This window comes from Stenella coeruleoalba (assembly GCF_951394435.1).
Source record: "Stenella coeruleoalba genome assembly, chromosome: 13".
In the NCBI taxonomy this organism is placed as follows: domain Eukaryota; kingdom Metazoa; phylum Chordata; class Mammalia; order Artiodactyla; family Delphinidae; genus Stenella; species Stenella coeruleoalba.
The window spans coordinates 6337259-6365015 of record NC_137159.1 but is presented as its reverse complement, the minus strand read 5'-3'; the positions used below and the strand labels follow the sequence as shown (position 1 = coordinate 6365015).

Genomic DNA, 27757 nt, shown 5'->3' with positions numbered 1-27757 from the left:
TGAAAAACTGAAACCATTTCCTCTAAGATCAAGAACAGGACAAGGTTGCCCATTCTCACCACTATTATTCAACACAGTTTTGAAAGTTTTAGGCACAGAAATCAGAGAAGAAAAAGAAAAAAAAGGAATCCAAATTGGAAAAGAAGAAGCAAAGCTGTCACTGTTTGCAGATGACATGATACTATACATAGAGAATTCTAAAGATGCTACCAGAAAACTACCAGAGCTAATCAATGAATCTGGTAAAGTTGCAGGATATAAAATTAGTGCACAGAAAAGTCTTGCATTCCTATACACTAACAATGAAAAATATGAAAGAGAAATTAAGGAAACACTCCCACTTATCACTGCAACAAACAGAACAAAACACCTAGGAATAAACCTCCCTAAGGAGACAAAAGACCTGTATGCACAAAACTGTAAGACACTGATGAAAGAAATCAAAGACGATACAAACAGATGGAGAGATATACCATGTTCTTGGATTGGAAGAATCAATGTTGTGAAAATGACTATACTACCCAAAGCAATCTACAGATTCAATGCAATCCCTATCAAACTACCACTGGCATTTTTCACAGAACTAGAGCAAAAAATTTCACAATTTGTATGGAAACACAAAAGACCCCGAATAGCCAAAGCAATCTTGAGAAAGAAAAATGGAGCTGGAGGAATCAGGATCCCGGACTTCAGATTACACTACAAAGCTACAGTAATCAAGACAGTATGGTACTGGCACAAAAACAGAAATATAGATCAATGGAATAGGATAGAAAGGTCAGAGACAAACCCACGCACATATGGTCACCTTATCTTTGATAAAGGAGGCAAGAATATACACTAGAGAAAAGACAGCCTCTTCATTAAGTGGTGCTGGGAAAACTGGACAGCTACATGTAAAAGAATGAAATTAGAACACTCCCTAACACCGTATACAAAAATAAACTCAAAGTGGATTAAAGGCCTAAATGTAAGGCCAGACTCTATAAAACTCTTAGAGGAAAACATAGGCAGAACCCTCTATGACGTAAATCACAGCAAGATCCTTTCTGACCCACCTCCTAGAGGAATGGAAATAAAAACAAAAATAAACAAATGGGATCTAATGAAACTTAAAAGCTTTTTCACAGCAAAGGAAACCATAAACAAGAGGAAAAGACAACCCTCAGAATGGGAGAAAATATTTGCAAACGAAGCAACCAACAAAGGATTAATCTCCAAAATACACAAGCAGCTCATGCAGCTCAATCTCAAAAAAGCAAACAACCCAATCCAAAAATGGGCAGAAAACCTAAATAGACATTTCTCCAGAGAAGATATAGATTGCCAACAAACACATGAAAGAATGCTCAACATCATTAATCATTGGAGAAATGCAAATCAAAACTACAATGAGGTATCACCTCACATAGGTCAGAATGGCCATCATCAAAAAATCTACAAACAATAAATGCTGGAGAGAGTGTGGAGAAAAGGGAACACTCTTGCACTGTTGGTGGGAATGTAAATTGATACAGCCACTATGGAGAACAACAGTATGCAAGTTCCTTACAAAACTAAAAATAGAACTACCATAGGACCCAGCAATCCCACTACTAGGCATATACCCTGAGAAAACCATAGTTCAAAAAGAGTCATGTACTACAATGTTCATTGCAGCTCTATTTACAATAGCCAGGACATGGAAACAACCTAAGTGTCCATCAACAGATGAACAGATAAAGAAGATGTGGCACATATATACAATGGAATATTAGCCATAAAAAGAAACGATATTGAGTTATTTGTAGTTAGGTGGATGGACCTAGAGTCTGTCATACAGAGTGAAGTAAGTCAGAGAAAAACAAATGCCATATGCTAACACATATATATGGAATCTAAAAAAAAAAAGGTACTGAAGAACCCAGGGGCAGAACAGGAATAAAGATGCAGACGTAGAGAAGGGAACTGAGGACACACGGAGTGGGAAGGGTAAGCTGGGATGAAGTGAGAGTGTGGCATGGACATATAAACACTACCAAATGTAAAATAGTTAGTGGGGAGCAGCTGCATAGCACAGGGAGATCAGCTCAGTACTTTGTGACCACATAGAGGTGTGGGATAGGGAGGGTGGGAGGGAGACGCAAGAGGGAGGGGATATGGGGATATATGTATATGTACAGCTGATTCACTTTGCTATAAAGCAGAAACTAACACACCATTGTAAAGCAATTATATTCCGATAAAAATGTTTAAAAAGAAAAAGAGTCATGTACCACAATGTTCATTGCAGCTCTATTTACAATAGCAACCTAAGAGTCATGTACCACAATGTTCATTGCAGCTCTATTTACAATAGCAACCTAAGTGAGTTATTTGTAGTGAGGTGGATGGACCTAGAGTCTGTCATACAGAGTGAAGTAAGTCAGAGAAAAACAAATAACATATGCTAATACACATATATGGAACCTAAAAAAAAAAAATGGTTCTGATGAACCTAGGGGCAGGACAAGAGTAAAGACGCAGACATAGAGAATGGACTTGAGGACACGGGGAGGAGGAAGGGGAAGCTGGGATGAAGTGAGAGAGTGGCATGGACATATATACACTACCAAATGTAAAACAGATAGCTAGGGGCTTCCCTGGTGGCGCAGTGTTTGAGAGTCCGCCTGCCGATGCAGGGGACACGGGTTCGTGCCCCGGTCCGGGAAGATCCCACATGCCGCGGAGCGGCTGGGCCTGTGAGCCATGGCCGCTGAGCCTGCGCATCCGGAGCCTGTGCTCCGCAACGGGAGAGGCCACAGCAGTGAGAGGCCCGCGTACCGCAAAAAAAAGAAAAAAAAAAAAACAGATAGCTAGTAGGACGCAGCCTCAAAGCACAGGGAGATCAGCTCGGTGCTTTGTGACCACCTAGAAGGGTGGGATGGGGAGGGAGGGAGACGCAAGAGGGAGGAGATATGGGGATATATGTACATGTATTGCTGATTCACTTTGTTATAAAGCAGAAACTAACACACCATTGTAAAGCAATTATACTCCAATAAAGATGTAAAAAATAAATAAATAGAAAATAAAAGAGTGAAATTTTGCCATTTGCAGCAACAAGGATGCTTAGAGGGCATTATGCTAAGTCAGACAGAGAAAGACAAATACCATATGATATCACTTATATGTGGAATCTAAAAAATACAACAAACTAGTGAATAAAACAAAAAAGAAGCAGACTCAGAGAACAAACTACTGGTTACCAGTGGGAAGAGGGATAGGGAGAGGGGCAATATAGAAGTAAGGGATTTTAAAAAAGGGTTATTGTGGGATTATATGAAATCATGTGTGTGAAGCTTCTGAAAATTGTAAAGCACCATAGAATTTAAAGAATCTTTCATTCAATTAAAAAAGTTTTTAAAAAATAAAAATGGTTAAGATGGCAAATTTTATGTTATGTGTATTTTACCACCAAAAAAAAGTTTTTTAATGACAAGTAGTGTGCAGATAGCAGTGGTGATTCTGTAACTACATCAGAAACATCCAGCCAGGGCAGCACTTCATGGATAAAGTGTTTTTCAAAGGATGCAAAGGTGAACTTTTACAAAGGCATCAACTCTGCAGTCACCCAGTGTGAACCACGAAGCCAGAAATCACAGTCAAGCTCAAACACCACAGTTTGAATTTTAGGTAATAAAATCGAACTGCTTTAAATTGGCAAATAATTCAAGCAACGACCTCATAAGTCCCCATGACCAGTATCAATGGGGGGCAAATAACAAAGAATGCTGGCTTACTATCAGTAAGGCACATTTCTTGTGACAAATTGGTACCAAAAATATATCCAGTGCTCCTGAAAAAGTCTTCTACAAAGTAATGTGATATGGAAAAAACAACATTTCTTAATGTGAACTAATAAAGCCCCATGCTGAATAGAATTCTATCATGAGGCTACCTGTATTGTATTTTCTGAAAGTCTGGGTTTGCTTGGCCACACTGCGCGGCTTGTGGGATCTTCGTTCCCCGACCAGGGATCAAACCCAGGGCCATGGCAGTGAAAGCGTGGAGTCCTAACCACTGGACCACCAGGGAATTTCCTGGAAGAATTTTTTTTTTTTTTAATGAAAATCAATTTTGAAATACTTTCTGGAAAAAAAGGGGAAATTGGATCCAGGAATCAAAGCCTACTGCATAAAGGAAATGAATAACCATCATGGCCAATTATTATCTCTCTGTCATGATTAACGACATAGGAAAATCTGGATTACGCCACGAGGGAAATTTCAAACTAATACAATGAGGTTAACAAAGCACATGTCCGGAACTTCCCTGGTGGTCCAGTGGGTAAGATTCCATGCTCCCAATGCAGGGGGCCTGGGTTCGATCCCTGGTTGGGGAACTAGATCCCACACGCATGCCACAACTAAGAGTTTGCACGCCTTAACTAAGAAGTCCGTATGCCTCAACTAAAGATCCTACATGCCACAACTAAGACCAGCGCAGCCAAAATAAATAAATATGTTTTAAAAATATACTTATAGGGCTTCCCTGGTGGCACGGTGGTTGAGAGTCCGCCTGCCGATGCAGGGGACACGGGTTCGTGCCCCGGTCCGGGAAGATCCCACATGCCGCGGAGCAGCTGGGCCCGTGAGCCATGGCCGCTGAGCCTGCGCGTCCGGAGCCTGTGCTCCGCAACGGGAGAGGCCACAACAGTGAGAGGCCCGCGTACCGCAAAAACAAAACAGAACAAAACAAAAATATACTTATAAAAACAAAGAAAACCAAAACACATGTCCATGAAGGTGGCACACGGGCTGTGGCCCCCTGTGAGGTTAGGGACACCTGTGTATGGAGGTTCCTACCTCTTGGTGATCTGGCTGGGCTCCTGCAGACCTGGGTCCAGGTCAAAGCCCTCATTATCCAGCAGCCTTCGGAGTGTCACGTCAGCCAGCTGCTCCATGATCTTGAACACCTCATCTAGGTTCAGAAACATGGAGAAGTCCCGCTCCTTATTCTGTGTGGTGATGCGGATGGTATCCGTCAGAAAGACGTTGGATGTCCTCTCCAACTTCTGGATGTCAACCCAAGGGACTACAAGTTTAACTAGAAAAGAAAAAAGGGCAAATACAGATTTTACCCTCAAATGTAACCCAAACTTGAATGCACCAGCAACAGTGCAAAGCTTTTCCCGCAGCTGAAATGCAAATCGCTTTCAAACCAGAGCAGGAAAGAGGAGACACAGGAACTGCTTCACAGCTGTTCGTTAGAACCCAACCCACCGTTCTAACAATCATCTTGAAGATTTAAGTAAAACTTCCCAAGTTGCGGGCTACCGCACACATACAAGGGACATCATTCTGCCATACCAAGTTAACAACGTGAAAACTTTCCCCCAAATAGTTAAACTTCAATATTTGCAAAATACGCAGATGTTTCTTGATCCACGTAAATTCTGGTTTCAGTAGCAGCATTCATGGCATAAGCTATGAAAAACAGAGGCCAAAAGAGGATTCATGATCTGGTTTAGAGGCCCAGGCCTAACACTTAGATGATGTCAAGTGACAGCTGCTCAAATCTTCGAAAACAGAGCACAAGTAGTTTTTACTGAAGTACTGTGGTACTAACTCACAGTTTATAAACTAGCATTCTGTTCTCAGAAGTGCTTCCAGGGCAGTGGTAATGAGGCTAGCGAGCTGATGCACAGCAAATGGGGAGGGACATACGTAACAAGTCAAAATGATAAATGTTATCAAATACTAGGAATCATTTCTTTTTTCCAAGTTTTATCAACTTAACAAAATCAGGTTTAGTGACGGTGACTGATAAATATCAGAAAATAACTCATTTTCCTTTTCAAGTGAAAATGGGAATGCTGAACTGCTTTTATTTCTATCATGCCTCTCCATTTATTTTGCGATAATGTTTTCAGTGCTTTAATCATTTAAAAGTCCACTTTTCTACATGAGGCATGAGAATAAGCTTCTTCAGCTACCTCTAGTTGCTTTTATATAGTTCTTTTCACACACACCGACACACTGCATCTATGCTATCAGCTTTCTCTCGTTAAGCATCTACTTTGTGAAGAGCCCTGCACTTCAGAAGCGCGTTCAAACAGGAATAACAGACATGTAAACAAAGAAGCAACCAGGGGCCCGACAGGATCCAAAACAGATGCAAATAGAGGACAAATTACAAGGGGACCAGGGAAGGCTCCCTGGAGATGAAAAAACGTGAACTGAATTTTAAAGGATGAACGAGAGTTCCCAAATGGGCCTAAGAATGGGGAAGGCCAGGAGAGACAGGGTGTTCATTTTGAGAAGCATTTCAGAAAGCAGAAGAGCAAGGATGGCAAGGGTTAGGTAAGAGCACATCCCAAGGGTGAGGAAGGCTGTGCACACAGGGGGCACGTACTGGGGTGTCTGATTCCAGGCTGGTGGCATAGGGAAAGACAAGGCGTGACCACGGGCAGGATGCTGGCCACAGCAGAGTGCAAGAGGAGCCCCGCACACTGGTTCCACGTGAAATATAAACAAACGCAGGAAGAAAACAATATATACTTAAATATATAAATATAGATACAGCACGTGCACCACCCTACGTGGGCCCTTGAAACAATATTTGTTACGGGAACAAGTTTCAATGGTAATGACTTTGAATGTTCCAGTATACAATTGACCCTGTGGCTTCTCTTTTTCAGCCTGGAATCCCATTGCCCAGAACGATGACAGTGGGTGGAAAAATGATTGAGAAGTGAATCCCTGCCTGGATCTCAGGGGGTCCCACGTGAGGAACCCTCTTCTAGGAACAACTGCTAGTCTCCCAGGAGCAGTCGTGACCTTCAGGCCTGGGAATTCTCTAAATGGCCCCCCTGGATTCAGAAGCACAACCTGTCCCATTCCTTTAGAACTCCTGGGCCATCAGTTACAACACTGTTTTCAAAGCAATAGATAATATAATAGCAAAAACCCTTCCGTACGGTTTTTGCATGAAGGGAGCTACACAGAAAGGATCCTTAAGGCAGGACAAGAAATGAACTCCCGCAAAACCAAACCTCCTTAGATTGGGACTGACATGTACACACTCCAATATATAAAATGGATAACGAATAAGGACCTACTGTATAGCACAGGGAACTCTACTCAATACTCTGCAATGACCTCTATGGGAAAAGAATCTAAAAAGGAGGGGATATATGTATATGTATAACTGATTCACTTTGCTGTAGAGCAGAAACTAGCACAACATTGTAAATCAACTACACTCCAATAAAAATTTTAAAAAGAAAATCAAACCTGCTTCGTGGTCGTCGTGTATGTAATACACTATGATTGTCTGCAGAGGGCATTTGGAAATTAATCGTGTGTGACCTGTTATGTCTCAACCACTTAATTTAAATCTTTTGTCGTCTAACTAGTCACATAACGAGTGGTCTCGGGACCAGCGCTGAGCATCCCAGGGGCCAGGTCCACCTGGGAGGGACCCAATCGCCCCTCACTTACGCTCCTTGCCCAGGAAGAAGGAATAGAAGCAGAGGTGGTTGATGCTGAGATAGAGCCAGCCTTGACGGGGCACCCTGCCCTTCCAGCAGCAGCACGAGTAATAGGTGACCAGCTTCTCGGCCTCCGGGAAGTTGAACCTGGCCTCGAACTTCACCAGGGCCTCTCGGAACTTCTCAGGCTCCTCCTCCTGTTCGGCCAGCCTGCTGCTCGTCTCCTCGGCGATCAGAGCCTGACGCACAGAGAGAAGGGTCCCCGGGTCAGGAGACGGGCAAGGACAACCGCGCATGCGCAGCCGGGGAGCCGGCCCCGCTCAGACAGACCCACAGGGTGGATGAGGACCCCGTGCACCCTCCAGAAACACGTCCCCGTGGGGAGAAAGCAAGCTGGGGGGGAACCCCAGCACCAGTCTCTCTCTTGGCCGCTCTCCAGCCATCAGCCTTTGGAAATCTCTGACTCCCAAGCTCCAGTTCTCAAACATGTTACTATTTTATAATCTCTCCCTGCTCCTGCCTCCAGAGACACGAGTCAGAGAGAGTCAAGTGACTGTCCCGGGTGTGTGAACTCAATGCATCAACCCTGAAGAACCACCCAAGCTGGAGTTTAAAAGTTGGTCTTTTTACAGAAATGAACCCATCTACGAAACAGAAACAGAATCATGGACGTAGAGAACAGACTGGGGGATGGCAAGGGGGAGGAGGGTGGGAGAGGGATGGAGTGGGAGTTTGGGGTTAGCAGATGAAAACCATTACATATAGGATGGATAAACAACAAGGTCCTACTGGAGAGCACAGGGAACTATATGTTCAAGATCCGTGATACACCATAATGGAAAAGAAGATTTTTTAAAAATGTACATATAACTGAATCATTTTGCCGTACAGCAGAAATTAACACAACATTCTAAATGAACTATACTTCAATAAAAATAAGTATATAAATAAATAAGTATTGGTCTTTAAAAAAAAACAACTCACGAATGTCTTCCTCCTTGGGTTCAAAAATTGGGTGTAAAGCCAATAATGCCTGCCTGTGTGACACCTGATACATTCCACCACCACTATATCACCTCTAGTCTTCTAACGTAGAAAAGGGGCAGGAGGGCTGAGGTTTCTGAGGTTGTCAAAACCTCCAGAGCACCTCGGTATACGGGGAGGCAAGATGGGAAAGAAGAATCTGAATCTACAATTGTTTTGTTGATGACAAACAATAGTGAGGATCCTCTCTAAATCTGGGGCGAGGGGGTGGACGTGCCTAGAATGTAAGCTGTGGCCTGATCCTAAGGGTGACAGCACACTGACAGCATCAGAATTCTGATTCCCGTTCCTGAGAGCTCACTGTACATTTTTCTTCCACCCAGAATTTCTTCTCTTCAAGAACTCCCCGGCCTCAGGCCTTACATATGCTACTCGATTTTAAAAATACACATTTAAAAATACATAATTCTATCTTTTTATTTATTTTTATGAGCACCTTCCTTCCTTTCTATTCTTGTATGGGTGGTTTCACAAAAGGCTAATAAGATAAGGCCACTTTTGGGGGAACTGCTGCCCAACCTGCATTGCACAAGCGGTTTTAGAAAATATCCTGGGCATTACCATTAAAATAAAAATGTAATTTAAAATTACTTTAAAAGTCAATCTGAAATTTCAAGTATTTGCATTTCCCTCATTATGTTTTTCTTTCTTTTCCAAATTTTATTTAACAAGACATTATAAAATATACATGTTATAATTGAGAGGTATTTTTTAAAGCGTGTCTAATATATAATAAACACTCTGCACCTTGAAACGTGAAGGGGATTTTTTCTTTTTAATTTTTATCTCATTTTTTCACTGCACCACACAGCACGTGGGATCTGAGTTCCCCAACCATGGATCTAACTCGCACCCCCTGCACTGGAAGCACGCAGTCTTAACCACTGGACCGCCAGGGAAGTCCCTGAAGGGGATTTTTTAAGAAGCCTCTACAGCAAACAGTCACGGCTCCAGACAAGGGCGGCCACACAGACTGCTGGCTTCCTTGTCTGCTGGGTCTGGTTACAGCACAGCTCAAAGCAGAGGGATTCCTTTCCTGGTGGTGCAGTGGTTGAGAGTCCACCTGCCGATGCAGGGGACGCGGGTTCGTGCCCTGGTCCAGGAAGATCCCACATGCCGCGGAGCGGCTGGGCCCGTGACCCATGGCCGCTGAGCCTGCGCGTCCGGAGCCTGTGCTCCGCAACGGGAGAGGCCACAACAGTGAGAGGCCCGCGTACCGCAAAACAAAGACAAAAACCCTCCATAGAGCAGTCGATGGTCAGGTTTTGAGTAAGAAAGCCCCAATCCCCAGATCCTTCAAATCTGCCCAGGGCAAAGGGAGAACCAACACCACATGGTGGCCCCAAAGGCTCGACCAGCCTCCGACCAGCCAGACCCCTCAATCCCCGGCCCCTGCTCCAGGCCAGCAGCCTCCCTGGGAAATAGAAGGCATGTTCCCCATGAAGTGTTAAGGGATCAGGATACGCCACCCCATAATATGCCACTCTGGCATAAGAATTATTTTGAGCTAAAGACACTTGACAAACAGCAGATGCCAGAAAAGCTCTCTGCCCTCCCCCGCTATTTACCTAAAAACAGGACACAAATCCCCATTTCTAAAGGTGTCTCCCAGTCCTGTGCCAGAAAGAGGAGAGCAGCTCTTAGACTCTGAACCACCAGAGACAACTCTGGACTCTGACCAACTCCAGAGGCACCGGCAGGAACCTACAGGATGAACCCAACTGGAGCAGTCAGTCTCACTCCAGTACCCAGTGTCCGGCAGTTTGCTGCCCTAAAAGGCCGCACTCCTGTTCCTCTGACTCCTCACTTCTCTACAGATGCACTGTTCTTCGTTACGATGCTGCCCAAGCCCCAGGTCCTAAGCACCCCTTTGAGTGACTCATCACAGAGTTTCTCCTACCTGTCTGTGGGCCGCAGAGGCTGATAAACTGTTTTTCTCATTAATCTGTCTTCTGTCAGTTTAATTTCCAGGCCCCTGGCACAGAACCTAAGAGGGTAAAGGAAAAGTTTTCCCTCCCCTACAGAAGCTTTCTAAAAGCCACTGCAGCAGAAATGCATTTCCTCGTTCCCAACTAAGAGGAGAAACACCTAAATCAAAGAACCACCACAACCCATGTGAGACCAAGAAAAGGGGTCAACGTGAAAAATAACTGTGAACCGGGTATTTCTGTTGCTAAGCCCCAGTGCAGCCTGACCCAAGGAACCAAGTTGGACCAGGCTGTGGTGGTAACACATGAGATGGACGAGACCCGCCAGGGCTTGCGCCCACCTGCTAATCCCCACCAGACAACACTGTCATTCCACCTGGACTCAGAAGACTGGTCTTCTACCTGATCCCACAAGTATCCCCAATCCCCAAATGAAAAAGGTGCTCGTTTTGTCCTTTCAAATTTGAGAATTCACTCTAAGACCCTTTACTAAAAGCCAAAGCACATGGGGTGCTGGAAAGGCACACTTTTGGGAAGAAAAAACAACACTCTGGGATGAAAACTGTATTACAGGCTAATGTGTTAAAGTGTTTAGTAAGACAGTTAAATTTAGAATGAGAAACCGTCTCTCCCTGCCTGAGAGGGTTTTTTTTTTTTTGATAAAACATTTTATTTATTATTTTATTTTTTAACATCTTTATTGGGGTATAATTGCTTTACAATGGTGTGTTAGCTTCTGGGCAGTCTACCTGAAAAAGAATTCAGAATAATGATAGTAAGGATGATCCAAAATCTTGGAAACAGAATGGACAAAATGCAAGAAACATTTAACAAGGACCTAGAAGAAATAAAGATGAAACAAGCAACGATGAGCGACACTGAGAGGGTTTTTAAAGCACCGGTTACCAATCATGCTTTTGCAGTGAGACCTGTTAACATAAGACATAACTCACAGCAGGTATGGAGAGAGACCTCCCCAAATAGTCCTCTCTTTTCTCAAAACTTATTTTGTTTTAATTCTTCACTTAACATATTTTAAGAATAAATATCCACTTTCAGAAGGAGGCAAGTGCTAGGTCCAACAAAATAAAAGACGGACAAGGTGTCACAGCTGCAAAAAAAGTTGGGAGTAACTAGCTTCAGGGGTCAAATAACATTGTTGCTGTGCAAAAACACGAATCTTAGCATTTTTTTTTTTCCCTGAGATAAAAAAGGACCTTCACTTCTGTAAAGGGTAACGAAACCTCAGGCCTGAGAATGAGGTTTTTGTTGGTTTTTTTTGTTTGTTTGTTTTTTTCGGGTGAATTTTGTCAGACCGACTCTGCAAAATTTGACTGATGACAAGTCAAACTCATTTTGCTTTAGGTATTAAGCCAAGCAGTTCAATTATCACGGAGAACACTGTTAAGGGAGAAGAATATGATGAAAAATGCTGCAGTGTCCAGAAGGCTGTAAGGACGTGATAAGAAAGATGGGGAAACGGGGAGAGACATCACAGTCCAGGGACCTACCTTCACCTTCCCTTTGACAAAACTGGCAATGTCATCTTTATTATCAAAGACGGACAAGGTGTGGAGGAGATTTTGCTCCAGCCAGTCCCAGTGCTGGTTTATTTCCTCTAACGTGGCACCTGGGTTAGAACAGAAAAAGACACAGAGATTAAGAGACAAAAGCAATTCTTAGAATATGAACTCACTTTCCAAATACGAGTCCTGCATTTATGTTACTAAAACGTTCCGGCTTCTCACATCCCAGTTTGCTGGCTGACAAGGCAGGTACCCTCCACTGGGGCCCTGGTCCCAGTCACCGCAGCATTGGGGTTTGGGAACACCCATCCCTCTGCCACACGGATGGCCCAGCCAACCAGACGAGTCATCCCCGGGACCTCTCTGTGGGCGTCCTACCAGTCTCACTAACATGTGGAATTCTGACCACCTCCACTCAAGTGACAGAAACATCTATAATTATACAGCCATTCCAGGGGAAACAAGCCCCAGGGTGACCAATTCTGAACATTCTCACAGAATTTACCCTGTAAGAATGAGGGTCCCTCAAAAGGGACCTCAGCCCAAGTTCACAGAGAGAAGACCTCTTGAGATGGCTCTGCCAGTGGCCCAAGGGCATTGCCACTAGGACACTTCCAGGTTTATCAATCTGTACCTCATATCTTTTATTAAAAAATCCCTTAAAACAGATATAAAAAGAGATTTTATTGTACATGTTAAAACAAAACCACAGAAACATTAAATCATACCTAGTAAGTTAATTTCTTTCAAAGGCAACTAAAAACACAACCAACCTATTAGTGAAGCATTAAGCAACATTGTTACCAAAAAGCTTAGACATCTTAGTTGTCATTATTTCCTCCTAGACCTCCCCACTGGACGTGGGCACCTTGGCACGGGGACTGTGCCAGCTCCAAGTGGTGGGACAGAGGTTTGATCAAGTCCGTGACTTGAAGCAAGCACGGTCCTGCACAAGAAGAGGCATGTGTACATTGGGTATGTCTAGTGTGGAAATAGGTGAACGCCTGGCTAGGAGGGCCGGGTTTCCCAAGTGGGAAGCCGAAGATACTCTAACCTCAAAGGGCTGGCAGACAAGCAACAGTGCAGAATAATCTAGCCAACGCGAGAGGCATAACGACCAACAGAGTCATGTACCACTTACGGAGAAGCCAGACATGCATTATGCTACCTCTGAGCTTTCTCTCTCTCTGTTACCCGCAGCATTGCTCTCCCCAGAGTGTGAACGTTATGTGAGGACCTTATAAATACCCTCCACATAGAAATGCCAGAGAACTCACCTTGGACCTGTGGATTTGGGGTGAGTATGGAGAACATCCGTACTAGGACTATTGTTCTGATGGGCACTTTGGGAAGGAGTAAAAAGAAGAATCTAAGAGAACTCTCATTTTTCCTCATGAGGAAAAATGAGAGTTTAAACCAATGGTATTTATTTCCCTGTATTCTCCCATTTTTAGGCATGGCATTGCCAAAGCAATGTCCTTTGGTCATCACTAGAGCAGACTTCTCGTCCTTCTGATAAGGGCACTAATCCCATCAGGGTGGCCCCACCCTCATGACCTCACCTGAACCTAATCACCTCCCCAAGGTCCCACCTCCAAATACCACCACACTGGGGGTGAGGGCTTCAACATTTAAATTTGGGGAGTTGAGGGGGACACCATTCAGTCCACAACAACCAGTGACCCTACCCAGCTCTCCATGAGTCCTACCTCCCGTCTTGCTCTTTTGGGATCATAAACCCAAGACGCAACCCACTTGGGGTAAGTGGCCACGAACTCTATCTACTTCCCATCCACCTAGGAGGCCCCTGCAGGCTCAGGAAGCCCCTGGCCCTTCAGGCTCCCTACCCCTCTTATGGGAGGGAGAGATCATTTTGAAACAACAGCCTCACACCACAAGTTTCCAGGCTCCACAGCAGGGCTCTCTCGAAGTTTCCAAACAATGTCCCCCTGAACTGAGGACCCACACCGTCTGCTCCTCACATTCAGCACTGATGTGGCTGAGGTGGGCATCTAATTTACCTGCCTCTGGCTTAATTCTCCTTGCACGTTCAGTGTCCTCGGGTGGCAGCTACATAAGTGTCAGTCACCAGGACGCCCCCTAAATCTCGTTGGTCAGCAATGGTTTCTTTGCAGGGTGGGTGGAGGGACAGCACATCACACGATTCATCTCAGGAGAGAGTCTCTGGACCACTGAAGCCAATAAATTTGCACAGGCTCCTTGGGGTGGGCAGCTCTCTGCTCTTCTCTGGCACTTTAAGGTTTCCTCTCTCTAGATCTTTTTTTTTTTAATTTAACTTTTATTTTATATTGGAGTATAGTTGATTGACAATGTTGTGTTAGTTTCAGGTATACAGCAAAGGGATTCAGTTATACATATACATATATCCATTCTTTTTCAGATTCTTTTCTCATATAGGTTATACAGAGTATTTAGTAGAGTTCCCTGTGCTGTACAGTAGGCCCTTGTTGATTATCTATTTTATATATAGTAGTGTGTATATGTTAATCCCAAACTCCTAATTTATCCCTCCCCCATCCATAGATCGTTATCCTTTATTATGCATCATAATAAAACCAACTGGTCAGAATTTTTTTTAAAAAAAAAGGGCAAGGAATACATGGAAAAAAGAATATCTGTACTGGCCTTCAATCTTTTGCCATGTTTTCATATACTTCCTAATTTACCAAAAAAAAAAAAAAAGACTTGGAGGACTGGGGAGGAACAGAGAGGGGACAGGACTCACTCTGTGACCTTTCCGTCCCAGGCGTGGTCTCACTGATGTGAAATGAAGGCTGAGTGAGGAAGGGGGCCTCAGATACATCTCCAAGGTCACTTGTATCGAGTAAAAGGCAAACCAGGGTGTGAGCTCATTCTCTATGACCTTGAAGTGCCCTGGGGTCCTCCCATAGAAGCTGCATTTCAATTTTCAAGTAACACTTACATAATCCAGTCCAGTAGTTCAGTCCAGTAGTTCCTAGGGCTTGACACTAAAAAGCTACTTTGTGCTTGCCCGTAGAGCACGCACTCTCCCCGCCAGCACATTTTCCTGAGGGTGTCTTCCTGGATGACATGAGACAGCTTTTCATTGATCCTGTTCCTAAGCTCATAGGGCCAACAGTTAGCTGTGAAACCACGTGTGTCTTCTCCACCTGCTAACTACGGACGCTGTGAATAAAATTCCAACCGAGCCCCACCACAGTATATCATGTGGAATTAAGACCTGAGGTCACGTCATCCAAAAACTTGACTTTTATCCCTTAAGAAATTCTTCTACCTCCTGGGGAGGAGCCTTAAAATAGGGGAAAACCATTCTAGAACAAAAGTAAGCTCACACCTTGAGAGAGAAAATCAACACACGTGTAAAATCGATCACTGAGCCGCAGTTAGGGGAGGTTGTAATGAAACCCGTCACCCTGTCCTGAATCTGACACGGCTGTGTGCCTCTCCCAGCAAAGACAATCACCGTGATGGAACTTTCCCACTCGACTGTCTTCTACTTCCTACGAAAGTTGCCAAATGGCAGGGAAATTTTCCGAACTATAATTTCCTCTGCAGGGAAGTCTTATGATGGGCTTCAAAAATACCGTGAATCAGGGCAAGCAGACTGCACACCAATGACTCAAAGGACTAGAAAGGAAAGTCACGTAACATATGTGACACATTGAAGCTCTGAACCCACATGGCAGCCATGTTTCTCAGCGACATGAAGTAGCCCACCAGGAAACAGCTGTTTTTTAAAAAATGAAATATTTAGAAAATACATGCCTCTTTATAAGGGCAATGACTGACTCATGAAATATTTGTTAGAATTATGCACACACTCAAATATATTTCTGTCTGTGGGTCACGGTCAAAATGTTTGAAAGCCACATTACAGACATATAAGTGTGAAAAATGTAAAGAGGAGAAAATAAGAAAGTGAGAATTTGTCATCCATTGAAGGGACAGAATGATAAAAAGGCTACACATTGCCTCAACACTACAGCAATATTCCCACTGCTTCTGCTGTGGGCGTTCCAAAGCCAAGATGGAGGAGAACTGTTATGGCCTGAGTTGGGTCCCCCCAAATTCGTATGATGAAGCCCTAACCCCCAACGTGACCATATTTGAAGATTAGGACCTCTAAGGAAGTAACTAAGGTTAAATTAGGTCATGGGGCAGGGATCATTATAAGGACTGGTGTCCCTGTAAGAAGAGGAAGAAACACCAGGGATGCATCGTGTGAGGACCCAGCAAGAGGGCAGCCGTCTGCACACCAAGGAGAGAGGCCTCAGGAGAAACCAACCCTGCTGGCACCTTGATCTTAGACTTCCAGACTCCAGAACTGTGAGAAGATAAATTTCTGTTCTTTAAGCCATCTAGTCTGCTGTACTTTGTTAAGGCAGCCCTAGCAGGTTAATACAGCTTTCTAAAACCAAAATGTACAGGCTTACTGTGGATTGTAACAGAAGTCCAATTAGCAAAATTACATCGATACTTTGTTTCATTAAGGCCCCTAATTTTTGCTGAAAAAGACTTCTCTCTTTTCTAAGAAAATTCAAGTTCGGTGGATCTTACACATTACCCACACAAGAAGTCAAAAATCAAATCTGTAAATGGCAATGCAAGACTAAAATACAGTATTAGAACCATCAGTTATGACCACAAGACAAACCACACTGCTGGATTTATAAATAACCAACTTGATGGTCTAAGAAAGAACTGCCAGAGGTGCAGGCACAGGACACTTTCTGAAGCCAGGCATCTTGTTAGGTATGTTGTACACGTAACCTTGTTCATCTTCATGAAAAGCATCACAAGATAGGTATTGTTATTTCCACCTCCTAGGTGAGAAATCTAAAGTGCAGACAAGAGCCTACCTTGAGGCCTGTTCTTCTGGCTCTTTCTGTAACGCACGGTGGAGACTGGAGCCTGGGGAGTAGGGTGGGGCGGGGGGCAGCTCCCAACAGCTGAGTCACTTTGAAACTCACACACAGTATTTATTATCTTAGGTTTGCCCCAGAGGTATTTTCAGGAAATAAAACAAGCATCTCATTGTCTATACTTACAGCTTCTGCACGGAAAACAGTCATACATAACTTGATCCCAGCTTCAGTTTTAAAAAGCAACTGTTTCTTTCTGCATAGTAAATATCCAATTGAATTAAGTATCTTCTCCAGATACCTAGATCCTACTTTACAATGACATGGGCATTGCATGTGCATCCTTCAGATCTGTTCCTTTGCAGTAGTCAACGTTTCTCTACTGTCCAAACACTAAAAGGCTTCTGTCTAAATGCCTGGACTAAAAGCCACACAGACCACAAAAGGACTAATTAAAAGTTTAACAGTCAAGGCAGTGTCATTCCTAAATTCCACTCAACACTCATCCTACACAGAGAAACACTGAGGCAAAGAATCTAGTAAAAATTACAAATGACAGGAGAAAGGGTTGGACCAAAGCTTTAATTTTCAGAAATCTCGCATTCTTCAAGTGGATACTCTAACATCTAATCTATATTGTCTGAAGCAGTATCTTTATAGGAACATGTAAAAGTTGAATATCAACATCACATCATGATGCTCTTTTTTTAAAACCTGTGTATACTTCTCACTATACAGCTTAAGAAAATAAGTTCTAAACCTTTCTTTTTACATAATTTATCCTTTTTTGCCTTCAAATTAGAATGAGTCCCTAAAATTATTTGCGGTAAGTGAAAAACAAACTCAACTTCCTTGACACTGAAAGTAAAATAGATTTTTAATTTATAATTGAAATAGTCATTAAAATGTCCTTGTTCTAGTGCCATCAGAAACACTTCTCAGAAATAGAAGCAGGGATGGTAGCAGAGATGTAGGAAAGTTTGACCTACGTAAACAAAACAAAAATCAATCAGTAGAAACAGAATCAGATATGAAGCAGATAAAAAGACAAAGACATACAACAGCTGTTACAAATATACTCCATGTGTTCAAAAAGTGGAGGAAAGCAAGAGGATGGTGAGGAACTAAATGGAAGACATTTAAAAAATTCCAAATCAAACTTTTAGGGATGAAAAACAGTGTCTGAAATCAAAAATGTACTGATACGATTAAAAGGAAATTGGACATTGCAGAGAAAAGGGCACTTGATAGTGACAAAAACTCTGAAATGAAAAACAGAAGAAACAGGATGAACAAAACAGAAAGGACAGAGCATCAGTGAACTGCGGGACAATAACAAGCAGCTTGAAATCTGTGTAACTGAGGTCCCAGGAAAAGCAGGGTAGGGGAACCAGAGAGCAGACAAAAAATGTTGTTTAAGTATATGTGCTACCAAAGTGAGAACAGAAAAATTTTTTTTGAAGAAATAATGGTTGAAATTGTTTTCAAGTTTGATGAACACTATAAACCCACAGATTCAAGATTCTCAACGAAGACCAAGTGGAAAAACCTTTAAAGAAAATTACAGAAAATCACACCATAAGCAAACTAGTGAAAACCAGTGATAAAGAAGGAAAAAAAACACAATATTTACAGTGGAACAAAGATAAGAATGATAGTAGACTTCCTATCAGAAACGATGCAAGCCAGAAGACACGGAACAATAGTTTTAAAGTACTGAAAGAAAATTAATTTGCAAGTAATTGAAGAAAACATGAGTGGATTCCTGAGTAACTCAGGAATGAGAAAACCTTCCAACCATAACTCAAAATCACAAAGTATAAAAGAGAGGCATGCTAAATCCCACTACATGACAAACTGGGGAAAGATTTTGTAATTTCACACCTCAAATAAAGGGCTAAAATTCCTAATATACAGACAGCACCTAAAAATTGAGGAGAAAAAAGAAGCACCCAATAAAAAACTAGGCAAATGATGGGAATAAAGAGTTTCTGAAGATGGTCCTTAAACATGAAAGATGTTCAACTTCCTCAAAACAAAAGGAATGCAAATTAAAACTATGGAAATACACCATGTCTTACCTATCAGGTTGGCAAAAATTCAAAAATTTGACAATAGGTCTGATGACAAGTCTGGGAAAACAGGCATTTTCATCCATTGCTGATTGGAACTTTAAAAAATAATACAATGCCAATGGAGAGAAGGGAATTTAATAATATCTAATTAACACTTTGATGCAACAATCCCACTTCTAGGAATCTACCAGGTTATTCATTGGGGCATTTTTGTCATGGCAAAGTCTGAAAACAACAGAAATACCCATCAGTATAGAATAGGTTAAATAAACTATGGTACTTCTAGGCAATGAAAGAAAAAAAACGAAAGAGCGGGAGAAAGAAAAAAAGGAGGAGGAAGAATATCTCTCCTCTCTGATGTGGAATGATTTCCAGGATATGCTGACACATAAAAAAGGCAAGGCACAGAGCAGAATATATGTGACCTTTGTGAAAAAGAAAGTGGGCGTGGGGGGGAAGGATGGCTTCTCTCCAAATATTTTGTTTTTATAGATTTTATAAATTTGATGAATCATGAAAGTGTTTTGTATTTTTTGAGTCAAATCAATAAGGGAAAAAATATCCTTAACAGTTAAAAATTAACTTTATTAGGTTATTAAAATAATTACCAACATAATTACGAAGAGAAAATAACTGTTTTAAACAGTGTTTTGACTAGACCTCCATAGCTAAATATATTCTAAGGCCAAATAGAGCTGCAAAAACTTTACTCTCTTTCACTACTCATTCTTTTTTTAGATCATTTTTTGTTTAATCTTTTGGCTGCACCACACATCATGGGGGACCTTAGTTCCCCAACCAGGGATCGAACCCAAGCCCCCCTGCATTGGAAGCACAGCGTGTTAACCACTGGACCAGCAGGGAAGTCCACTACTCTTACTCTTAATAGCAGTATTGATATTATTTAGAGACAATATGTTTGCGTGCATGTACAATAGAGAACAATTATGTGAATATTGTTAGAAACCAAGATTGTCAGTGAATAAGAGGAGATAAACAAATATAATATCAAAGTTAAATTATAACTACGTAGTTTTACAGCCGAATTAGAAAGCTAAGTATGAACTCATGATTTATTTTTCTTTTTCATACCTCTTTTTTCTTTTCTTTCACAGACTTCTTAGCTCATACCTATTGGAAGAGGCTTAGAGGCAATGACAGCCCAGTAACAATGAGCAACCCCACACCCCAGACTGTGGTCCCTAAATACCACGACCCACACAAAGGAACCAGGGCTACTTGGAGGAATGGCTGATTCCAGATAGGAGGTAGGAAGTGCACAAGATGAGCACTTAACATCTTTTTGGCCGAGAGCAAGGAATCACTCAAAGATGAATGAAAGTGAGACAAAGTCACAGAAGGCACAGGGAGGGATTCTTGTAGGCAGAAGGTGGCATGACCTGAGTATCAAAAAGGACAGCAATTAACTGAAACACAGTGAACGTATAAACACCCCGGGCTTAGAGTGTTCACTGTACAATCCTTTCACCTTCTCTGCATGTTTGGAAAATTTCATAATAAAGTGTTGGGAGTGGGGAACAGGGACTTTGAAATGATACTGAAAAGGGAGGGAGGAAGGAAAAGAGAAAAGAAAACTAAAACAAGACCAAAAATAACTCACTTGTCACCACTGCAGACAACCAGGGCACCAACTACTTACATAAACCACAGGCAACTAAAAGGCAAAAGTGAGCATTCTTTCCCTCCCTTTCCTAAATGTTCTCAGGGTGACCAGACAGCCCTAGGTGATAAGGTAAAGTTCTTTACAGACAAGCTCAAGGTGACAGCTGTGAAAGTACTTATCAAATTAGAAAATCACCACTTTGCAGTATGTAGAGAAAAATCATTCAGGCAATATCGAAATGGGTAAAACCATTAGATGAAAGGTTGACAGGGGGAGAATGCAATGGAAGCTGTCACCTGAGCTTATCAACTAATATAAGCATCACTAAGAGTCAGACACCAGAGGATACATGACCCCCAGGCAGGATATAGGCCAACCACCTGTTCAGTATTCTTCTTTACAAACCTGGATTCAACTGAACCTTTGTCATTACTGTCCAGTTTTCAGGAAATATGAGGAACCAAGTAATGGGTGAGATGATACCTTGAGGAAGGAAACAGACAAGTGTACCAGTGGGACATTCTGCATAAAAACTGACCCGGTTTCTTCACCAAGTCAATGACTTGGGGGAAAACAGTAGGGTGGGAGTGGAAGGATGGAGACTTTCTTGACTAAAAAAGACATAAGCCACACACAATCAAATGAGTGGTGTGTTTCTGGTTGAACGTGGATGAAAACAGCCAGATCCATGAAGGATCTTGAAGAAGCCAGAAGCCCATGTCTGCACCAAGTGCAAGTGACAGCAAGGAGTCCGGTTACCTCTAGCAGTTTAATGACGCTACTGCAGTGACAAAGAATGGCCCTGGATTCAGAGATGTTCACTAAAATATGTAGGGGCGAAATATCATAATTTCTAGGATTTGCTTTAAAATACATTAGTGGGGGAAAAAAGACTCAGAGTAAGAGATAAAGCAAGGTGGGCAAAACCTTGATCCTAGCGTACCTGCGTAAGGACCCAGGAGGATTTCATTACACCGTCCTCACTATTTTGAGGTACGTTTGAAAATCTTCATAGTGAAAAAAATGTTTTAATGTTCTTAACGGAAAAGGCATGGCAGAATACTTAAATAGACATTTCTCCAAAGAAGACATACAGAAGGCCAACAGGCACATGAAAAGACGCTCACCATTGCCAACTATTAGAGAAATGCAAATGAAAACTACAACAAGGTACCACCTCACACTGGTCAGAATGGCCATCATCAAGAAGTCTACAAATAATAATGCTGGAGAGAGTGTGGAAAAAAGGCAACCGTCCTACATTGTTGGCGGAAATGTAAATTGGTGCAGCCACTATGGAAAACAGTATAGAGGTTCCTTAAAAAACTAAAAGAACTACCATACGACCCAGCAATCCCACTCCTGGGCATATATCCAGAGAAAACCATAATCCAAAAAGATACATGCACCCCTATGTTCACAGCAGCACTACTTACAACAGCCAGGACATGGAAACACTCTAAGGGTCCATCAACAGATGAATGGATAAAGAAGATGTGGTGTGTATACATGATGGAATACTACTCAGCCATAAAAAAGAATGAAATGATACCATTTGCAGCAGCATGGGTGGATCTAGAGATTATCATTCTAAGTGAAGTAAGTCAGAGAAAGACAAATATCCTATGCTAACACTTATATGTGGAATCTAAAAAAATGATACAAATGAACTTATTTACAAGACAGAAACAGACTCACAGACATAGAAAACAAACTTACAGTTACCAAAAGGGGAATGGGGGGGGGGGAGGTAAATTAGGAATTTGGGATTAGTAGATACACACTACTATGTATAAAACAGATAAGCAACAAGGACCTACTGTACAGCACAGGGAACTATATTCAATATCTTGTAATAACCTATAATGGAAAAGAATCTGAAAAAGAATATATATATATGTATTAACTGAATTACTCTGCTATACACCCGAATCCCTGTAAATCAACTATACTTCGATTTTTTTAAAAAGGCATAAACCTGGATAATTAACCTCCACCTATGTGAACATGTTGTAAAGTCAGAAGTGAAAGCAGGATAAGAACATGGGGCAGAGAATTTCACACTCCCTGAATTTCCTTATTTTTAGTTTTGTTGTTTTTTTTTTTTTTGCGGTACGCGGGCCTCTCACTGTTGTGGCCTCTCCCATTGCGGAGCACAGGCTCCGGACGCGCAGGCTCAGCGGCCATGGCTCACGGGCCCAGCCGCTCCGCGGCATGTGGGATCTTCCCAGACCAGGGCACGAACCCATGTCCCCTGCATCGGCAGGCGGACTCTCAACCACTGCGCCACCAGGGAAGCCCTCCTTCTTCTTATTTTTTAAACACAGATCACTCCCCAGCCCAGGGCCACTCAAGCATGCAAGGTTCTAGCAGATGTCAGAGAAGTGAGGGACGGCGACAGTTTCAGTCATGGAAGTCAGCATGACCTGAGGATGAGGACACACCCACACCCGCAAGTCCAGCAGGGAAGGAGGGCTCTGGACACCACGTGAGTCAGGACGCTTGCACTCTGACGCTCTGCCTTCATCCACTGACGGCTAAGGAGTCAATCAGTAAAAAGTCACTGTTCTGAAACCCAGCTGCGTTAGTCACTCTCATCTTCTAAAATGGAAGGGACGGAACCGGATGTTTGCTAAGATCCCCTCCAGATGGTTTCTTTTGTCAAAGAAGCCATGCTCTGTGCAGAGGTGAGGCAACCCGTAAGATACTAGAGAAAAGTTTGATTCCCAGCTTTCAAACTTTATGTTTTTGTTTAGGTCACATTTATTCTGAAGCATGTCAAATGAAAAAAAAAACAAATCGGGATTTGTAAGCTAAGGAGAGACTTTATGCAAAAGGATTATTACAAGAGGGAGAAAAGGGGCGATTTTTTTCCTCCCAGTTTTATTGAGATATAACTGACATGAAGCGCTGTATAAACTTAAGGTGCACAGCAATAATGATTTGACTTACATACGTCATGAAATGATTATCACAATGAGTTTAGCGAACATCCTTCATCTCACACAGACACAAAATTAAAGAAATAGAAAAAAATTTTTTTTCCTTTTAATGAGAACTCACGATTTACTGTCTTAAAAACTTTCATCTATTTATATATTTTTATATACATTTCATATATTATCATATATAATGATATTTCATATATATTTCATATGTAACATACAGTAATGTTAATTATATTTATCACGTTGTACGTTACATCCCTAGTAGTTATTTATCTTATAACCGGAAGTTTGTACTTTTTGACCCCCTTCATCCAATTCCCTCTCCTCTCCACCTCCCCCCACCTTCGATAACCACAAATCTGGTCTCTTTTTCTATGAGTCTGTTTGTTTTTGAAGTACAACTGACCTACAACACTGTTAGTTCCTATCACACAACACAGTGATTTGCTATTTCTCTATGTTTCAGAAAAGGGACTACTGCAACAGAGAAAACTCAGACCTTGGGGTCTTCAACGATCTCCCCAGTTTAAAAGCATTTTACAAAAATGACTTTTGACCTTCAAATTCACTAAGCATGAAAGTTAGACTCAGCACTTGCCTGCTTTTTAAGTAACTATAAGCACCATCGCTAGTGCAAGAACACCTTCAGTGAGTTTAATTATTGAAAAATTACTTTATTGAAAACAGTTCAGAGCCTGGTGATGGAAACATCCTAATAGAAAAGAAACGTCAACCACGGTCCCCCTCCATAACTTCCAAGTGTAAATCCACATAGAAAATGCCAGCCAGTGTTGTTCCAACGAATCCCAAGCAACTCATACTGCGTGACCTTAGGAAGTGCTCACAAAGACGTTCTAACTTTCCTCCTGCAGGGCTGCCTCCCAGACTTTCCCTGAAGTGCACAGCAAGTTCTGTTCTTGAAAAAGGATCTGGCTGGTACTTCCTTTGCTGCCCTGGCACAAAGGTCACCAAGACAATAATCTGATCCGCCCTGGAACATTTCCTCCCGTAAGAAAACTCTCTCTCCAAAGACAAAGCAAACAGTGATGCAGAAAACAAGAAACTGAAGCACCCGCCACGGTCAAGGACAGAGATAAGGGATGACACAGCAGAAAGAACAGTCTGACAGAACGTTCTGTAAGAACCCTCACCTGGGCCACCAGGGAGGTCCCCCTGACGCAAGATGTGCCCCTGGCAAGTCATGAGGAACCTGTACGTTGCTTCTTCCCTCTCCAGGGCCAATAATTACTTACACATTGCTGAGAGGCTCAGACAAGGAAAGTACAGGAGAGGAAGGGATTTTTTAAACTGGAAAGCATAACTCCTGTGATTCTCACTTTTTAAGAAACATATCCCACACGTTGTTAGCAAAACTATCGCAGCTTCCTTCGGCGACCCTTGAAATTTCAAAATCATGTTTTTTCATTTTCCAAATCTAAAATATTAACAAAGTTTTATTCGAACTACACACATACCTGCTCCCAAGATGCAGATGTGCTTCTGCCCGTCCAGGCTGTATCTCCCCCTGGTCCGCAGGAAATCCACACTCCGCTGCTGGGGAGGGCTGTCACGGCATCACTCTCACCTGCTACCATTTGGCTCCTTTTTTTTTTTTTTTTCTGTTCTCCTGCTCTCTCTCATTTCACTCAAGACCAGGGACAGACCTTGCTAGGAACACTAAAACCTTGCATGACACTGTCATAAACAGTCACAAAACTAGCCGGGCAAAATGACTCTGGAGTCCAAACGCAGGCCATAAGGACATGAGCATTATTAAAAGGCCACCTGGATAAAGATGTTATGAGCTTGGGCTTCCCTGGTGGTGCAGAAGAGTAACCGCCGCTCACCACAACCAGAGAAAGGCCGCGCACAGCAACAAAGACCCAATGCAGCCAAAAATAAATAAATAAATTTATTTAAAATATATATATATATGCTTCTTTAAAAAAAAAAGATTTATTGATCTTCTCCTGAAGCTTCTGCTCTCTTGGCCACGTTCTTTGCAGGACACCACCCTGGTTGCCTCTAAGCACGGCAAGTCCTCTGTCTGTAACCAGAAAAGACAGCCCACCCCCCATCTCAATGAACTGACATGACAAGGACTCAAATTACTGCATGATGAATTCAACTCCTGCAATAGTCCAGGCAGATAATCCAGAGTCTTGCCTCAGTATTCGCTCCCTAAAAGCAGGCAAAGAAAAAACAACTAGCTCACTGTTTGGGGCCACGGTCAAGAATAAAATGTATGTGTGGATAACAGAGCAATAGCTGTGAGAATCCCCTACCAATAGGAACACGAAATAACACATCAGTAACTCGCAGCGTGGCACAGCCTGGACTCGACTGCAGGCCAAAGCACAGCTGAGGCCACCAGACACAGAGAAACGGCGACAGCGTCCTGTTCCTCCAGGGCCCCAAAGAGCTCTTTGCAGCCTAGGTGTCAACTCGGTCAAAGGCCGAGCCCCCTGCAGGCTGGAGCCCCGTCCCTGATCCCCTCTCCCTGCTCTTTTCCCCTCCCCTCCTGTCCCTGACTAGGGGCTGCCTCCCAGGAGTCTCCTTTCCTGGTTCTACACACCGTGCACTTGGTTCCTACCCGTGCACCAATCACTGCCTATCTGATTTCAAAAAGAAAGCAGACACACATTATTCAGCCTTAAAAGGAAAGAAATTCTGACACACGCCATGACATGGATGAATCTTTTTTTTTTTTGAACTTTTTAATCATTTGCATATTATTTCCTAATTTGTCTCCAGCTTCTGACATCGATGAACCTTGAGGACATTATGCTAAGTGAGATAAGCCAGCCGCAAGAGGGCGAACACTGCAAGATTCCACTTACAGGAGGCTCTTAAGGTCATCAAGGTCAGAGAGACAGGAAGCAGAGAGTGGTTTTCAGGGTCTGGGGAAGGGAGGAATGGGGAGTTAGTGTTTAACGGGTACAGAGTTTCCACGTGTGAAGGTGAAAATTCTAGAGATAGATGGTGGCACAACAGTGTGAACGTGCTTAACGCCTCTGAACTGTACACTTAAAAACGGTTAAGCTGGACTATTCACAGCAGCCAAGACATGGAAGCAACCTAAGTGTCCATCGACAGATGAATGGATAAAGATGTGGTATATTTATACAATGGAATATTACTCAGCCATAAAAGAAATTTGCAATAGTGCCATTTGCAGCAACATGGATGGACCTAGAGATGATCACACTAAGTGAGGTAAGCCAGAGAAAGACAAATATCATATAGTGCTTGTATGTGGAGTCTAACAAAATGATAAAAATGAACTTATTTACAAAACAGAAGCAGACTCACAGACACAGCGAGCAGACTTGTGGTTGCCAAGGGTGAGGAGGGTAGAGGAGGGATGGATCAGGAGTCTGGGATTAGCAGATAAACAACAAGGTTCTACTGTATAACACAGGGACTTATATTCAATATCCTATAGTAAACCGTAATGGAAAAGAAAAAGAAAGAAAAAAATGGTTAAGCTGGTCAATCTTATATTTTACCACAATAAAAAAAATTTTATTTTATTTTTTTTTTAAAGAAAGCAAGTAAGGCTCGGTGCTTTGTGACCACCTGGAGGGCTGGGAGGGAGGGAGACGCAAGAGGGAAGAGATATGGGAACATATGTATATGTATAACTGATTCACTTTGTTATAAAGCAGAAACTAACACACCATTGTAAAGCAATTATACCCCAATAAAGATGTTAAAAACAAAAAAAACAAAAAAATAAAATAAAAAAAGAAAGAAAGCAAGCAAGACCCCGGTTTTGCAAGTTCTTCTACTGTTCAGTGGTCCTGGTGGCTGGTTACAGAGCTCAGACTCAAATAGCCCTGGGCTATCCCTGGCCCTGGTTTCTCAGAAAGGGCCCATGAAGTCTTATCTGTGATTACACGCACCACCTTCCTTCCCTTTCCTACAAACAGGAGTCTTGACTGCTGAGCCCTTGACCTTCTCTTGCATACTTTACCCCTCATTCACCCACTGCTATTTACTGAGCTGATCACACTCCAGGCTCTGCCCTGGGCACTGGAGGGTCAGTAGTGAGCACGACTCTGAGAAAACTTTGATTTTCATGAGGCAGGTAAGCATTTAAATAAAAGGGAAACCTTCAAACAGCCTCCTCCGTTCCGGCCCTTGAGTCCTTCCAGTACTCAGCTCTACTAATGTTTCCCTTTTATAAAGCCTTGGGATTCTTTGATCCATGTAAGTTAACAAAATACTAGTAATAGCAACTTCTCTCTCCTTCCCACCACAGCCACCCACAGATCTCTGTTGCCAAATAATA

The 27757-nt window shown here is 42.5% G+C and overlaps 1 protein-coding gene across 3 annotated transcripts in view; it reads right to left on the bottom strand.

The window, feature by feature from the left end:
- TBC1D8 (TBC1 domain family member 8) overlaps nucleotides 1–27757 on the bottom strand; it is a 121682-nt gene that overhangs the window by 41958 nt on the left and 51967 nt on the right. For all 3 annotated transcript variants that reach the window (XM_079940673.1, XM_079940675.1, XM_079940674.1), the window contains 3 exons: nucleotides 11937–12055; nucleotides 7464–7692; nucleotides 4827–5067 (listed from right to left, as the gene is read on the bottom strand). In XM_079940673.1, coding sequence (XP_079796799.1) covers nucleotides 4827–5067; nucleotides 7464–7692; nucleotides 11937–12055 — 589 coding nt within the window. The remainder of the gene's footprint in view (nucleotides 1–4826; nucleotides 5068–7463; nucleotides 7693–11936; nucleotides 12056–27757) is intronic.